Genomic DNA, 15,817 nt, shown 5'->3' with positions numbered 1-15,817 from the left:
ACACGATCGAGTAGGCACTATGATAACATAGTGTGCACTATGCAATGCCCAACCTCATTGGGGCTGATGGTGCACCCAACATTATTGCTGGTGCACTCAGCATTTTTTAAAAATGTCAAAACTGCTCTTGCACTTTCTTCGCATTTGTGTTGGGTGTGCCTAAGGGTGATTCGTAAATCGTACGGATCAAGTTGATCCGTAAAATTGATACTGATCAAGTTGATATGTATGTTGATATTAAGCATACAGATCAAGTTGATCCGTAAAAGACTTACAGATCAACTTAAAAGGCTTACGGATCAAGGATATTTCAGTCTTTGCCCCCTTAAGTGTTGGGTGCACCAGCAATAATGCTGGGTGCACCTAGCATCAGCCCCACATTGGTCATTAGACCCAAAACGAAACACTATATATTCACTTGTTCTTCTTTCAATTAACCCCACCACCACTACCACCACCTATGGCGGAATCCTCCGAGCCACCGTCGCATCGGCAGAAACCAACCACCGGCGATGACGACAGAATCAGCCACCTCCCCGATGTGCTCCTCCTCCAAATCCTCTCCCTCCTCCCCACCAAGCAGGTCGTCATCACCGGCATTCTCTCCAAGCGGTGGCGTCCGCTCTGGCCCGCCGTCTCGGTCCTCGACTTCGACGACGAGTCCTCCCCGGAGTTCCACCATCCCGGAGGTCTCACTGGCTTCGCCGAATTCGTCTACTCCGTGCTCCTCCTCCACGACGCGCCCGCCATCGAGCGCTTCCGCCTTCGCTGCGCCAACCCTAACTACTCCGCGCGCGACATCGCCACTTGGCTGTGTCACGTGGCGCGCCGCCGCGCCGAGCGCGTGGAGCTCTCCCTCTCGCTCTCGCGCTACGTGGCGCTCCCGCGCTGCCTCTTCCACTGCGACACTGTCTCGGTCATGAAGCTCAACGGCGTGTTCCTCAACGCGCTCGCTTCTTTCTCCGTCTCTTTGCCTCTGCTGAAGGTTCTGCATGTCGGGGATAGGGTTCTGTTTGGTTGTCACGATTATGTGGTGAAGCTTCTCGCTGGGTGCCCCGCGCTCGAGGACTTGGTGCTCGAATCAACCTACAACGATGCCTGCGGAGGTGTCGTTTGCGCCGAGGGGAACTTTCAGCTGGATTTGAAGCACTTGTCCAGTGCCAAAATTGGGTTTTCTTGGAAGGAGAGGTGCCTCAAGTCCATGCTTTTGATTTTCCGAGCGCTCTCTAACGTTCGATGCCTCTCGCTTTCGACCTCCACGGTTGCGGTACGGTGCTTCTACACTCTAGTTTTAATGAGAAACATGTTTTTGCATTCAATTTGGTGTTTTTATTAGATATGTTTATGGAAATTATGAATGAGTTTATGGTACTCTTTGAAAATGGTTATAGTTTGCGATTAGGGCTGTTGTTTCAATGTTTCTTGCTCAAAATAACATGGTGTTGCATTGAATTTGGTGTTTTGTTTTCAATGTGATATGGGGTTTTGGTAGTAGTTAATAGTGGGGGAAAAGGACATGATGATACAAATGCAAAAGACATGACTTAGGAGAGAGATAAATCATAAAGAGGAGGAGGATAAGTACAAGGGCAACTGTTTTGCGGAGTTCAGGGGACTACACCTTATCAACAGAAAGATAAGGATGTACAGGCTAAAATAGTCACAGAGTTGCATGTAATAATGATTTGATGGTTGAAAATCAGACAGAGCAAGGGCAAAGAGGGGTTGAAGTGATGCAAAACAGAGTTACAGTGCAAGCCTAAAATCAGTTTCAACAGATCAAGCTGCTTCATGTGGTTCGCTTTCAAAGTGAATTCTAATTCTTAAATTAGTTTTAGGGTACTTAACTCCCTAAACTGGTGCTGTCGAGGATGAAGTTGGGTTCCAGTGAATTTGAAACAGGAAATGTGGCTCCCTATACTGTCATATGGATATAGTCTGCTATTTAGGTGCTCCATGTCTCAATTGTGAAGTTGGTAAGAACCTTGGGAGAACCACACCACATAAGGTAGCCATTGTAATTGGAGAGCCTAAGATCTTTTATACCCCAGACTAGAATCCCATACTTCTAATGTGAGACTTTAGTACCATATTTTGCAATTGGATCCTAAGTCCTAACATCCCACCACACTGCACAACCCTAGTGCCATGCAGGTTATTTATGCACGAGTCCTTTGACTAGTCCTGGGAGAACACTTAAATGCTGGCATCATCACTTGTGCTGATCGTTTGCAACTGGGAAACATGGTGGAAAGCTCTGACCTTGGCAGAACCAAACCTCAAAAGGTAGCTGTATAGTTAGAGAGCCCAAGACCTTATATACCCCACACTAGAATCCCATACTTCCAATTTGAGACTCAAGTCCCATACCTTACAATTACCATTGGATCCTAACAGAAGTTCCCTACCAATTGAGGAGCTGCTAAGAGTGGCTTCCCTCCTTTATGCTGCAAGAGGGGCCACTGTACAAAAGTACCGAACTTTATTAATGTATCGGTTTTGTATGAGGCAATTATGATACAAGAATTTGTTATTTGGTATGATGTTAAAGTTGTCAGAGTAGTCTAGTATAAGATTGTTATGTTTGCTAGATCTGTTAGCTTCTGTTAAGCCAGTTAGGATTTAAGTTTATTGACAGCTACATATATGCATACAGCTAAGCTTGTGCTGCAAGCATCCTGCTTTTATAAATACTGTCCAACACTTAGTCAATCAAGTGGAATACATTTCATTCAGAAAACATATCACACTCTCTCACTCAGTTTTCACACACTGTAAAATTCTAACATGGTATCATAGAGCCTCTTTCAATCATTGCCAATCATCATGGATTATTGGCAAAATTTGTTCACTTCCCTTGATCCTCAACAGTCCATCATTCTCCTCAAATTTCAATCCCTGCACTGACACCAATTACCTTCTCTCACCTCACTCTATCCCCGTCACTCAACAAGAACAACTTCTTGCAATGGCTACAACAAATGAACTATTTGATCCAGCTATCTGAGGGGATGAACTTCAACTTTCTAATTCAATCTTAGCTTGCTTTGTTGGATTTCACCACTCCTATCAGGTTTGGGATGAAATTCATAGCCATTTTCATGCACTCGTGCTTGCAAAATCCACTCAGTTCCACTTAGAGATTTGAATGATGAAGAATGGAGCAAGTTCCACCTCAGAATTCTTTTGCATCAAACCTCTAGTAGACTCATTGTTTGCCATTAGAAATCCAGTATTCTATCTAGTTGCAACAATTTTGAGGCTAGTCTTGGAGGCCTCCATGACTAATACTTTTCATTATGACTGTTACTGGTCTTGTCGAGCCTCTCAGTGAGGGAAATCAAGTGATTTCTTGTTCTAAAGGCGTGATTTAAAAGGAACAAGCAAAGTGCTCTACAGGAACTGTTGTCTGTCAAAGTTGCTCATTTTGTTGTTCATCCTTCATCCTTTGTTCAGCCATGTTGTTACCTTACACCATCTCATTCTGGTGTTCAGCCTTTTGTGGCTAACCATTCCACAAATGCCTATGGCTTCCCTCTAACTTATGCTGATCATAATAATGACAACTCATTCTGAGGACTTGAAGGTTGTAACTTGTAATGACAGAGCTTGTGGCTGAGGTGGAGGACGTTTTGGTGGTTGGAGCTTGATCCAATGTCAGATATCCCATAAATCAGGACATGGTGCCACTGTGTTGTCACTGAAACATAAACGCCTTCTCGCAATATGGCTTTAACTTTCCCTAACTACTCCCATGACCATGATGAGCTCAACACATGCCCTATCAGTATGTTCCACCACTGGCTCCTTTGCTACTCCCATGCCCTCATTCATTTGTGCCTAGATGCTTAATCCTTTGGTGCTATGCCTGCTGCATTGAGTCAGATTCATCCTTGTGCTAGCACAGCTGCCTCATGCTCTGTTCTCTGGTTGTTTAAATTCCTCTCAGGCCTGGTACGTGAACATGAATACCATGCACCATGTTACTTTAGATCCACAGAACCTTCTCTCAAGAATACCTATTTGAGTGGCTGAGATTCAATTCTGTTGGGCAAGGTTTGTCCTCTTCATCAATTTGTTCCACATCTTTCCATCTTCCCTACAATCCAACACATCACACTCTCAAAAATTTACGTCTGGTTCCAGACATAAAATCTGATCAGTGTCAGTACATTTGCCCAACATAATCATGTATTCTTTTAGTTTCATCTTTTTCATTGCCTTGTCAAATCTCAAGGATCGTGGTGCTTTTTGTAGGACACACATGGGAAGGATGGACACTATAAATTCTCAAATCTTACTAGGGTGCACAAAACATTTAGATTGATGATGGTAATACCCTTTTAACTGTTGCTGATGGCAGTATCCTTTGTTGGGTACTCCTCTACTTAGAAAGGATACTTGTTAACATCCTTCATCTAAAAAATTCTGTCTCTCGATGTTACCTTTTATTAGGAACAAGCCTATTTTACTCAATCTTATCCTTAAGGGTGAGTGTGTTAGTGAAGATCAGGGGATTCTTTTTGAAACATTTGGTCTTCCTGGTCTCAAGTCAAATTCCCATGAACTTGAGTCAAAGGAAGCACTGACTGAAACAGAAACCCTAGTAGTTGAAGATAACCATGACCTCCCAATTGCTATCAAAGGATTCAGAAAATGCACCTGAAAGTCACTAGGTCCTCTCTCAAATAACCTCGTTTAAAATTTTTTCACCAACCCATAAAACCTTTCCTGCAAATCTTAACACTATCCCAATTCCCAATAATGTTTTTGAGGCATTATTCAATAAAAATTGAAACTAGGCCACAGATATTGAAATCGAGGGCATTGGAGAAGAATAAATCATGGGAGTTGGTCTGTTGGTGGCTTTATTAATTATCAGAAGAAAATGTCAAATGGGTGTATACAGTAAAATATAAGGCACCTGGGTCGATTTAGAGGTACAAAGCAATACTGGTTGCTAAAGGTTTCACAGAAACCAATGGGATTGATTATATTCAAAGGTTTTACAGAAACTCAAGTTGCAAAGATGAACATTAGGTCATTACCCGGAAGTAACACACTTTATGGCTCGTGTACACAAGCCGAATGACGTCTTGTGATCCTTGTAGCTGACCTTACTTAGTGGGACAAGACTTTGTTGTTCAGGTGACTCAATCTAGGAAAGGTATTTTTATATCTCAACAAAAAATATCACAAATTTGCTCCAGGAGACAGACAAGACAGCTTATAAAATTGTGAGTACTCCTATAGATTTGAGCCATAAACTGGGTAGTGTAGATGAAGGTGCTACAGTAGATAATGAGATGCATTGAGTTGAGAACCTGTACATGTTATTGTACTTTTCTCAGAGGAAATCTTGTAATTTGAAGGAGTAAAAAACATAATGTAGTTGCTCATTCTAGTGTTGAATTTGAAGGTGTGTTTTGGGCTATGGCTCAAGGTATTTCTGAATTACTTTGGCTTGAGATTATTTTAGGAGATTTGAAGATTAAATGGGATTGATTTATGAAGCTCTATTGTTGTGATAATGTCAGCAATTACATTGCTCATATTCCAGTTCAACAAGATCGAACTAAACACATTGAGGTGGACAGACAGTTTATCAAAGAATAACATCCAAGCTGAGAATGGAGAATTCATGTTCATCTACTTGAGGGGGAACGTTGGAAATTGAATCATATTAATATTCAATTAGAGTAAGTTCAATGTTATCATAGGATATGGTGTTCTCTTAATTTGTCACTTGTAAATTGTATTTGTCATTTATTATTAATGTAATCCTCGGGACTATAAATTGAAGCATACTGTTTAATGAAACACTTGCTAGGGGTGGCTTTTGGTGAGCTGGACTTTTAGAGAACTCAACATCCCAGCCCACATAGCTGTTCCAAAATGAGTTGATAAATGGGTTGAGGTTGGCTAGCCCATTGAGCTTTTTTGTTTAAAAAAATCTTAAAAGTGATAAAAAAAAACACTGACATTTTGTATAAAAATATATCAGATTCTTGGTAAATATTATGTGCTACAAGTTGTGAAGGTAATAATTGAGACTCTGAAGTTGCGATAATTAACATGACTGATGGAAAATTTATGATGGTGGACATTTTTATAAAACAGGAGTACCATTGTTTTAACTTTATTTGTTTTTGTTTTTTGATTAGTTTTTGTCATGCCTTATTTGTGCAGTGTCTGAAGCATGCTTCTACCAGTGATATTCCAGTGTTTGACAAATTAATCCAGCTGGAAATTTCATTCGGAAACTATTCATGGGATTTGTTAGCAAGCTTGCTTCAACGTTCCCACAAGCTTGAAGTTCTTACAATTTATAAGGTTTGCTGAGTTGAAAAGCGAATCTTATTTTTTATGTTATGCGCTTGGATTTGAGAAGATTTGGTATCTGTTATTGCAGGAACCACAAAAATATGCAAAGGGACAAGAGCCAAGATGGATCCATCCACTGCTTGTTCCTGAATGCCTTTTACATCTCAAAACATTCTGCCTAAGAGAGTATCAAGGATTGGAAACTGAGCTGGATTTTGTAGGGTATATTATGCAAAATGCCAGAGTGTTAGAGACAATGACAATCTACATATCAAGTTCCTTAGGTTCAGAGGAAAAGCTCCAAATTCGCAGGCATTTATCTATACTTCAAAGGAACTTTGAAACCTGTCAAATTGTATTCCATTGAATCTTATGTCTTCAAGGTATATTTTTCTTTCTTTTTGAAACTTTTATGAATTTGAAAGCTTTTTATTTGATCTGTGTTTAGTTGGCATGTGAATTATTTCAGAAATAATGAAAAAAATGATATTTAAATTAAAAGCTTTATTGAGTTCTATCTGTTTTTATCTCTGCTTATTTTGGCAAATCCAACTTTCATATAGAAAAATGGTGTAGCAAAAATCAAACTTGTGACTACTTGGTCAATTAAGGCTCTAATACCTTGTCTAGGACAAACTCTCAAAAGCTTTAATTATCATGTGAAAGCCATGTATTGTTTGTATTTAAATTACAATATTATTTATAATATCTGTATATTATATTACAATATCTTTGGACATGTTGTGGAATTAGTTCGTCGAGCAATATTAGGGGTTGTCTTTTGTATTATATTTTGTGAATTTGTTTCCTTGTTTATCTTGGGTTAGTAGTTGTGTTATATTAGTGAGCTTAGATTAGGAAGCTTTGTTCAATTAGTTTTCTTTTTTCTCTTAGTTGTTTTCTGTTTTATTTATTTATTTTTGTATAAGAGGATTCCTTATCCACCCCCCTCAGTAACTTTTTTGCTTGGGCTTGCACAGTAGTTTATAAATAGGACCATTGTGTTAGTATTTTGTATCACATTATTACACCTTATCAATCTATAATACTAATAAAAGCATTCTTTCTCTTTTACTCTTCTACCTGAACCTTTTAATTCCAACACAATTCTTGTTTTGGTGTTTACTGATTTTTTTAATTATGATATAGTGGAAATATGCTAATCTATAATATGAATATACAACAAATCTGTTTATAGCTGTAGTAGAAACATTGATTATATTTAGGCTTGCCTCTGGATAATTTGGTTTTCTTTTCATTATGTATTCAAATTCTTATCATTTATAAAAATTAACTGTCCTATTCATATGAATGTTTTTCAGAGAAGAAAACAAGTACCAGCGGTTTCAAGTGCAGAAATCATTCGTATAGAGATGCTATGCAGCAATTTGTAGTCATCAAAAGTTGATGGAATCCTATTTTGATCTGAACAGCATAATGTTTGAAGGCCTTCCTTTTAGTTACTAATACTTTATAGTGTATTTCTTTTGTTATTGGGAATACTTCTAGTTGGTCTAGCAAGAAGCAAAACACTTGGCTAACTAAGGTTCATTATAGGCTGTGTAACATAGATACTTGTCCACCTGAGGAAGTCATCCTTACATACTTACTTTGAGGGGTATTTTTTTGCATACTTCAAAGTTCAGAGCAGCTTTCTCTTGAGAAATTATCTGACTGCTCTGCAACATTTCGTGTAAAGCCTGTACAACATTTGATCATGGTATGTGACCAAGTCAGCTGTTTTGTGTTGGTTAATTTCTGACATTTAACATTGTAATAGTGATGAATATAACTGAGTTTTCTTAGTACAAAAGTAACTTCAAATGAGTTGTAGAAATAAGGTAGTCTATGGGGAATAGGTCCTGTTTTGCAGTCATTACCCCTGTTCTAGAGGATTCAAAAGCAAGTAACTGCACTGTCAAAGTGCACCTTCTTCACGGATTCAAAACGAAGTCATCTTTTAAATTGTAAATTGTTAAATACATAACTATTGGCCTTAGTCCCTATGTTAAACAGAATAGAATTTATGGGTTGTTTGTCTTCAAATGAAGCCGCATGTATATAGGGGTGGACATGGATTGGACTTTTAAGAATTCAATCCATATATACTTAAATAGATTGAATTTTATATCTATATTCATATTTTTTTAAAAATAATTTAGCTTTAAGATCTAATTCATTTAAGTAGATATGGATTTGGTCATATCCAATTTACATCCAATTAAATGTGATTTAAAATAGATTAGACTAGACCAAAAATTGTTTTTTTTTTCCGTGAATACACACTCTTGTTTTTTCTCAATATACATCACTTTGCAATTTAATTCTCAATCTATACTACTTCAGACTTTGTGCTTTGATTCACACCACTTTGCAAATGAACGTGGCCAAAGAGATCGAATAGCTGCAAACTTACATGAACGTGAATACACTCTCTCTCTCTCTTTTGTTTTTTTTTTTTTAATTTAAAATATTATAAAATATAAATATTATATTATATAATTTTTTTAATTGGTTTTAAAATTACTTATTTGTTAAATTAAATTTTATAAATTTTTTTTAAAGAAAATGATATTATTAAATATAATTATTTTTGTTTTATTATTTAATTTACTTAACATATTTTTTAGGTGAATATTTTTATTTAAAATATGAATTTTCTAATATAATTATTTTAAATAAAATTATATTATTAAATATAATTAGTTTGTTTATGTCATTATATTTAATTAAAAATGATAAAACTTTTTGTTTAACAATTTATTTATAGAAGAACATTATATTACAATTACATTTGTCTAAGAAAAAACTTAAGATGAAGATATGTTAGGACAATTGTTTCTGTTATGACCATATTGTCGATAAATTCCACATTTTTTTCTACTTTCACATTCATTTTCTTCTTCGTCCATCTCAGTAGGAATGCAAGTTGAAACGGGACGACCCTTTGCAGACCTCTTTCTCCTTGGATCAGGACCCCACTGATCTCGTTCATATTCTTGCCACATTGATTCGTGTGGCAGTAAACCAAGAGTTCTCGTAGACGGGCAAAATATGTTGTAAAGTGAATAACATCGGCACATAGTTCATGAGATCAAGATTGACAGATTTACAGTCATGACGTGAGAACACGGTAAGTGTTTAGTTTGATATTCACCACAATCACACTTTTGGGATTGTAACATTACTCTAAACCTTCCAGGTGGTCTGGGTATTTGAAGTGGGGATTGAGTCTCTTTTGTGATTGTGTCTGTTGAATTCATTTACAATGTGTGTATTAGATTCTTGTTGACCGCTATTCATTGCATCAGACGACTTCAGAATACTGTGAGTCGGAGTTGATCATTGCTTGAGTTTGTCGACCTCTAATAGCAAAGAATTGTGCGGTCGAAATACGTCTCCATCTCCTCAACCAACGATGACACCAGCAAATGTGTTGTGTTTTTTAACATGGAATTAACAGACTCAAACAAATTGGTAAAATTGGTAGTCATATGTCCCCAACGTTTCCCCCCATCGAAGCATTGTATCCAATTTTGTTTGGGTAATTGATCAAGTCATTTAGCTGCACTTGGCTTATTCGCACACATATTCCCAAGATGCAACTAAAAAAATATCAACAACACATAAATTTAACTACAAAATTATATACAACGTAACTAAAAAATTGTACTCTAATTTTATCCAATTTTTTTATTTTCTTTTATCTGTATATTTTTCTTTAAAAAAATAAAAAAATTATAAAATTTAATTTAATAAATAAATAATTTTAAAACCAATTAAAAAAATTATATAATATAATATTTATATTTTATTATATTTTAAATTAAAAAAAAAACAAAAAAGGAGAGATAGTGTATTCACGTTCATCTGAGTTTGCATTATCGGATCTCCCACGTTCATTTGCAAAGTGTTGTAAATCAAAGCACAAAGTCTAAAATAGTGTAAATTGGGAATTAAATTGTAAAGTGGTGTACATTGAGAAAAAACACAAGAGATATAATGTATTTAAGAAAAAAAACCCAAAAAATTAGATGAGATTAGGATATTGAACTTTTTTGGCCTGGCCTACTTATATGATTCTAAACAGCTGGATGTAATACCTTAGAGGAACCCGCTCCTTTGTATTATTGGTATAGTGATGTATTACATAGAAACTAGATGTAATAGCCATATTGCGCACAACGATACGTGCTCTGTTATATAGATTCAGGAAGCATTCTTTAAGTTCATATATACCACGGCAATGCACATTATGCGCAAACTCCACAATATGAGATGTTTCTCCCGGAAAAGTGTAATAATTAACACCCCATATATCTAATTTGACTAATTTGGGTAATTCTTTCTAGGGTTAATTAAGTTTTAGTTTTTAAGTTTTTTTAAAATTCGATTTTAATCCCTAACCTTTTATTTGACTAGTTAAGGTTCATCAACTTTTTTTTATTAAGGTTTTAGTTCCTAAACTTTTGTTTCCATGACTAATGTTTCTCAACTTTTTTCCATTGTGATACAGGCTGTAGAGTTTTTGGGTTGACGCCACTTCCAGTGAAGGAAGATAAGTCAGGGTAGACGCCACTTCCGATGAAGGAAGATAAGTCCGGGTAGACGCCACTTCCGCTGAAGGAAGATAAGTCAGGGTAGACGCCACAAGGATTACCTTGATAAGTCTGATATTGGTTCAACAAGGAACCCAGAGAGAAACTCTCACCAAATTTTATCAAATGCCAAAAGTTTCTCTTTTATTCAAAACAAAAACCAATACTTATAGTGTATCTGAACAAAAAGATAAAAATAGACATGGGCCTTCAAAACAGGTTGGGCCAAAATTACAATAAATAAAAATTATAACTAAAAACATATTTAACTTGGGCCTTCAAATTAGTTTGGACCTTCAGCAACAATTAATTGTCTTGATAGTGTCTCTGCCTCTGGGCCTTCATTCTTCTCCACTTAGGCCTTCATCCTTCTCCACTTGGGCCTTCATCCTTCTCCACTCGGGGGCTTTGTCCTTCTCCACTTGGGCCTTTAGCCTGTATTTGGCCAGTTTCATGATTCTCATCATTCCATCCTTCTTGGAAAACATTTGTCCTCAAATGTCCAAGATTATCATCGGGTTCAAGTACCACTTCCTTCCTTTTCTTGTGGGCTTGCTTGGCATAGCTTTCATTCTTCTTTGCAATTTGCACCTTCACTTGGTCATACAATTTTTTTACATACTCAACTTTGGTCTGTGCATCCTTATGCTGAGTCTCTTGGGGCTTGCTGTTGTAAGTTGGCCTGTTAGGCAATGAAGCTTCTGGAAGGAGATCAACTTGATGTTCTATGCCTCTTGAAGGTGGCAGTCCATGAGGAATCTCCTTAGGAAAGACATTTTTAAATTCCTGCAATAAGGGTTGAACACTAGGAGAAATAGAAATAGTAAACTCATTAGAATTATCAGTAGAAATTTTACTGTCTTTGCAATACTGTAGATTGAGTGGTTCATGAGCAGCTAACACTTTCCTCACTTCACTCGCCTCTGCAAAATAATTAAATTTTCTCTCATGTGTATCACTCTCTCTCTTATGTGTATCACTCTCTCTCTTATGTGTATCACTCTTCTTTTTCATATTCCTTTGTGGTGCCTCACTATTTTCTTTCTCTTGTTCTATCTTTTCTCTCATTCTGATTTGGTCATCACACACTTCTCTAGGGGATAGAGGTTTAAGAGTAAACGAGGAAGATTTGGCTATTCGTCTGTAGGGCTCTTCTTTGTTACGGTTTAACAAACGTTGCATTTGTGTAGTCCACGCGTCCAAAAATAAGTGCTGAGATCCGTCCAGTTGATGATATATACCACCATTGTCACCAGCTCTTGCCATGATTAAGGAACAAAGAATTTTGCAGTAAATTAAAAAAAAAATTCAAGACCTCACCACACTCTACTCACGTGTTTCTCTCTTTGATGGTAGTTCACTCGTGTTTGATGCTCTCAATATAGGCTTTTGTGTAATGTGTTCCCTCTTGCCTTTTACCACTCGTGTTCCCTCTTAAGTTCCTAGATGGACCGAATTAGACACACAAGGTAATATAAAATAAAAGGAAAGACAATATAATTATCAGAGTAACAGATTTAATTTGGGATAACAACTTGGACTTGATTTGGATAGTAGATTGGATTTGATTTGGATAACAGATTAGATTTGATTTGATTTGGATAAAAAATTTTGATTTGATTTGATTTGGATAATAGATCAGATTTGGATAACAAATTAGATTTAATTTGGATAACAAATATGATAACAAATAAGATAACAGATAAGATAACAGATATGACACGTAAACTTCAAATGCTCATAACTTTTGCTACGGTTGTCTGTTTGAGGCCTACTATATATCAAAACGCTCAGAATTCAGAGGAGAATCTAGATAAGGGGATTTGTTCCACGATTTTCTTTCCAAAAAAACACCTCTAAATGCCTCAATTTCGTGTTTAAAGATCAAACACCCACTTTTTTTTTTCAAAATATTTGCAACTTTTTTTTTTGACACAAAGTGTGGAAGACACAAGAAACAAGAACAAGAACGTGACAAGAACAAGAACGAAACAAGATGTAAACAAGAATGCAAATAACAGAACACAAGACGCAAATAAGAACGAAACAAGATGTAAACAAAAACGCAAATAACAGAACAAGGACAAAGACACGAACCTAGACAAATTACAAAGGAAAAAATATAGGATAGGATAGGATAGAACCTGTATCAAGGGCCGAAGCTCTGATACCAGATGATGTGAACCTTACAGGGCAGATCACTTGATACAGGTTACAGAGATTTGGATGACGTCACTTTCAGTGAAGGAAGATAAGTCAGGGTAGACGCCACTTCCGGTGAAGGAAGATAAGTCAGGGTAGACGCCACAAGGATTAACTTGATAAGTCTGAGATTGGTTCAACAAGGAACTCAGAGAGAAACACCAAATTTTATCAAATGCCAAAAGTTTTTTTATTGAAAATAAAATCGCTTGATACAGGCTGTAGAGTTTTTGGGTTGACGCCACTTCCAGTGAAGGAAGATAAGTCATGGTAGACGCCACTTCCGATGAAGGAAGATAAGTCCGGGTAGACGCCACTTCCGGTGAAGGAAGATAAGTCAGGGTAGACACCACTTCCGGTGAAGGAAGATAACTCAGGGTAGACGCCACAAGGATTACCTTGATAAGTCTGATATTGGTTCAACAAGGAACCCAGAGAGAAACTCTCACCAAATTTTATCAAATGCCAAAAGTTTCTCTTTTATTCAAAACAAAAACCAATACTTATAGTGTATCTGAACAAAAAGATAAAAATAGACATGAGCCTTCTAAACAGGTTGGGCCAAAATTACAATAAATAAAAATTATAACTAAAAACATATTTAACTTGGGCCTTTAAATTAGTTTGGGCCTTCAGCAACAATTAATTGTTTTTATAGTGTCTCTGCCTCTGGGCCTTCATCCTTCTCCACTTAGGCCTTCATCCTTCTCCACTTGGACCTTCATCCATCTCCACTCGGGGGCTTTGTCCTTCTCCACTTGGGCCTTCATCCTTCTCCACTTGGGCCTTTAGCCTGTATTTGGCCAGTTTCATGATTCTCATCAATTAACCCTTTCCGGCCCTTCCATGAAAAACTGTTAACCCTCTCAACCTGAGAACTAGAAGAGTTGTAGTGGTAGTGGTGAGTGAGAATACAACGTGGCAAGTTGATGGTAGTGCGCAGAGAAAGGCTAAGGTGCTCAACTTTGTGTCGTACTGCATCTCTCACATGCTCAATGAAAGCACCAACTTGTTATGAGTATAAAGCAGAAACAGGCTTCTTTAGGGATTGATAACTAAAAGTCATCCTTTAAATCCATAGCCTTAAAAAAAACAGAATTGTAATACATGATCTTGCATAGCAGTCAACTAATATCTCAAGCGAAAGCTGCTCTGAACTTTGAAGTATGCAAAAAATATTCACTTAAAGTAGCGTGTTTGGATGACTTCCTTAGATGGGACAAGTATTCATGTTACAGCCTATAATGAGCGTTAGTCAACCAAGTTTGCTTCATACCAGACCAACCAGAAGTATCCACAATAACAAAAGAAAGATAACTGCTACCCTTAGCTCCTATCTAAAACAGAATAAAATTCATGGGGTTGCTTGTCTTTAAATGAAGCTGTAATAAGTGAAATTAGAGGCTTGGTTAGCAAGTTAGTTGTCATTTTATTTTAAGAAAAATAATTAGTTATTAGCTGTCAAAAACAAAAAAGTAAGGGATAGGTTGCTTAAATAGAAGTAGCAATAATTGTAGGAAAATCCGGATTAAGAGGGTATAAATAAACACCCTTATGTACATTCTCATTCATTCATGAATAAAGTTTTGAATTGTTCCTCTTGTGCTTTGAGAGTAGAGACTGAGTGAAGGTTCAATTGGGTAATTGTATTCCCAATTGATACATAATCCAATTATATGGTTCTAAACAGCTGGATGTAATGCTATACCAAATTAGAGTGACTGAGTATGGGTTGTGATAATGTGATATAATGTTGTATTAATGAGGAAAAAAATGATGGAGTCTATCTCCTTGCGATGACAAATAATCACCCTTCACTACCTACTCCTTTAGAGAAACACATGTCGATCTTTGAGGATCTGCTAACTTCCTATCTCAAAGGTGCCAAAACCTTAATTTCTAGATGCCCTCCCCATCTCCCCCATGTTTAATCTGTTTCTTGGAAGAACTCAACAAACCTTGGTCACTTCTTGGCATGTGGCAATTTTGTTATTCCTATTATGGTTTTGAATTACGGTTAATTACATTTTGTCAACCGAAATTGTAAATAATTGAGTAAAAATGCCATTGATATGTTGAGTTGTAATGCAATTGTGGAAACAAATATATCTACAAATATTAGTGTCGGTAAAAATAATATTAGTGAAGTAATTAAATACACTAGAAAAAAGAATGGAGATTGAATTGTAAAAGACACGACAGCTCCCACTTAGAGATTAAAAGAAAAATAGTAATAGAGAAAGATAAGTGGGAGAATCCCAATGGCTAATTGAACAATTTGGGTCAGTTTTTAAAACTTTTTTTTTTTTTTTATCAAAATGGGTTTGTTTCAAATACTCATTACTAAACTTGTTGAAAAGATAAAATAGAACCAAGATATATCTTTTTGATCAGAGGTTGAATCAATCATCAGAAGAATAATTAGGTAAAAAATTAGGATACATTATGGGAAAATAAAACTTCCATCGAAGAAAGACAAATGAAAGGCTTTCATTAAAATTCTTATAGAATCGAGGATGAAGTTTTCATTCTGTACATGTCAGATCATGAATTAGTAACTGCATTCAATCTCCAAAAAGACATAAGAAGAATAGCAATTTCATTCCAGCAATTGCTATTTATGATTTTCATGAAGTAGTAATTATTGTCTAGACACAGACTCGTGCGTTGCGTAGGTTTATAAATAATTAATG

At 36.5% G+C, this 15,817-nt stretch overlaps 1 protein-coding gene across 1 annotated transcript; it reads left to right on the top strand.

Moving 5' to 3' along the window:
• Nucleotides 1-417: 417 nt before the first annotated feature.
• Nucleotides 418-8,180, top strand: LOC114397760 (F-box/FBD/LRR-repeat protein At5g56420-like). Its single transcript, XM_028359949.1, has 4 exons — nucleotides 418-1,267; nucleotides 6,190-6,333; nucleotides 6,413-6,707; nucleotides 7,647-8,180. Exons 1-3 carry the CDS (start codon nucleotides 461-463, stop codon nucleotides 6,689-6,691), a joined length of 1,230 nt encoding a protein of 409 aa, XP_028215750.1. The 5' UTR covers nucleotides 418-460; the 3' UTR covers nucleotides 6,692-6,707; nucleotides 7,647-8,180.
• Nucleotides 8,181-15,817: the final 7,637 nt, after the last annotated feature.

Source organism: Glycine soja, chromosome 18 (assembly GCF_004193775.1).
Source record: "Glycine soja cultivar W05 chromosome 18, ASM419377v2, whole genome shotgun sequence".
Lineage (NCBI taxonomy): Eukaryota > Viridiplantae > Streptophyta > Magnoliopsida > Fabales > Fabaceae > Glycine > Glycine soja.
This window is presented reverse-complemented; position numbering and strand designations above follow the sequence as displayed.

Coding starts and splice junctions, on each gene's coding strand:
- LOC114397760 (XM_028359949.1), top strand. CDS start 461: ATGGCGGAATCCTCCGAGCCACCGTCGCATCGGCAGAAACCAACCACC. Junction 1,268..6,189: donor TTTCGACCTCCACGGTTGCG/GTACGGTGCTTC, acceptor TTATTTGTGCAG/TGTCTGAAGCATGCTTCTAC. Junction 6,334..6,412: donor AAGTTCTTACAATTTATAAG/GTTTGCTGAGTT, acceptor CTGTTATTGCAG/GAACCACAAAAATATGCAAA.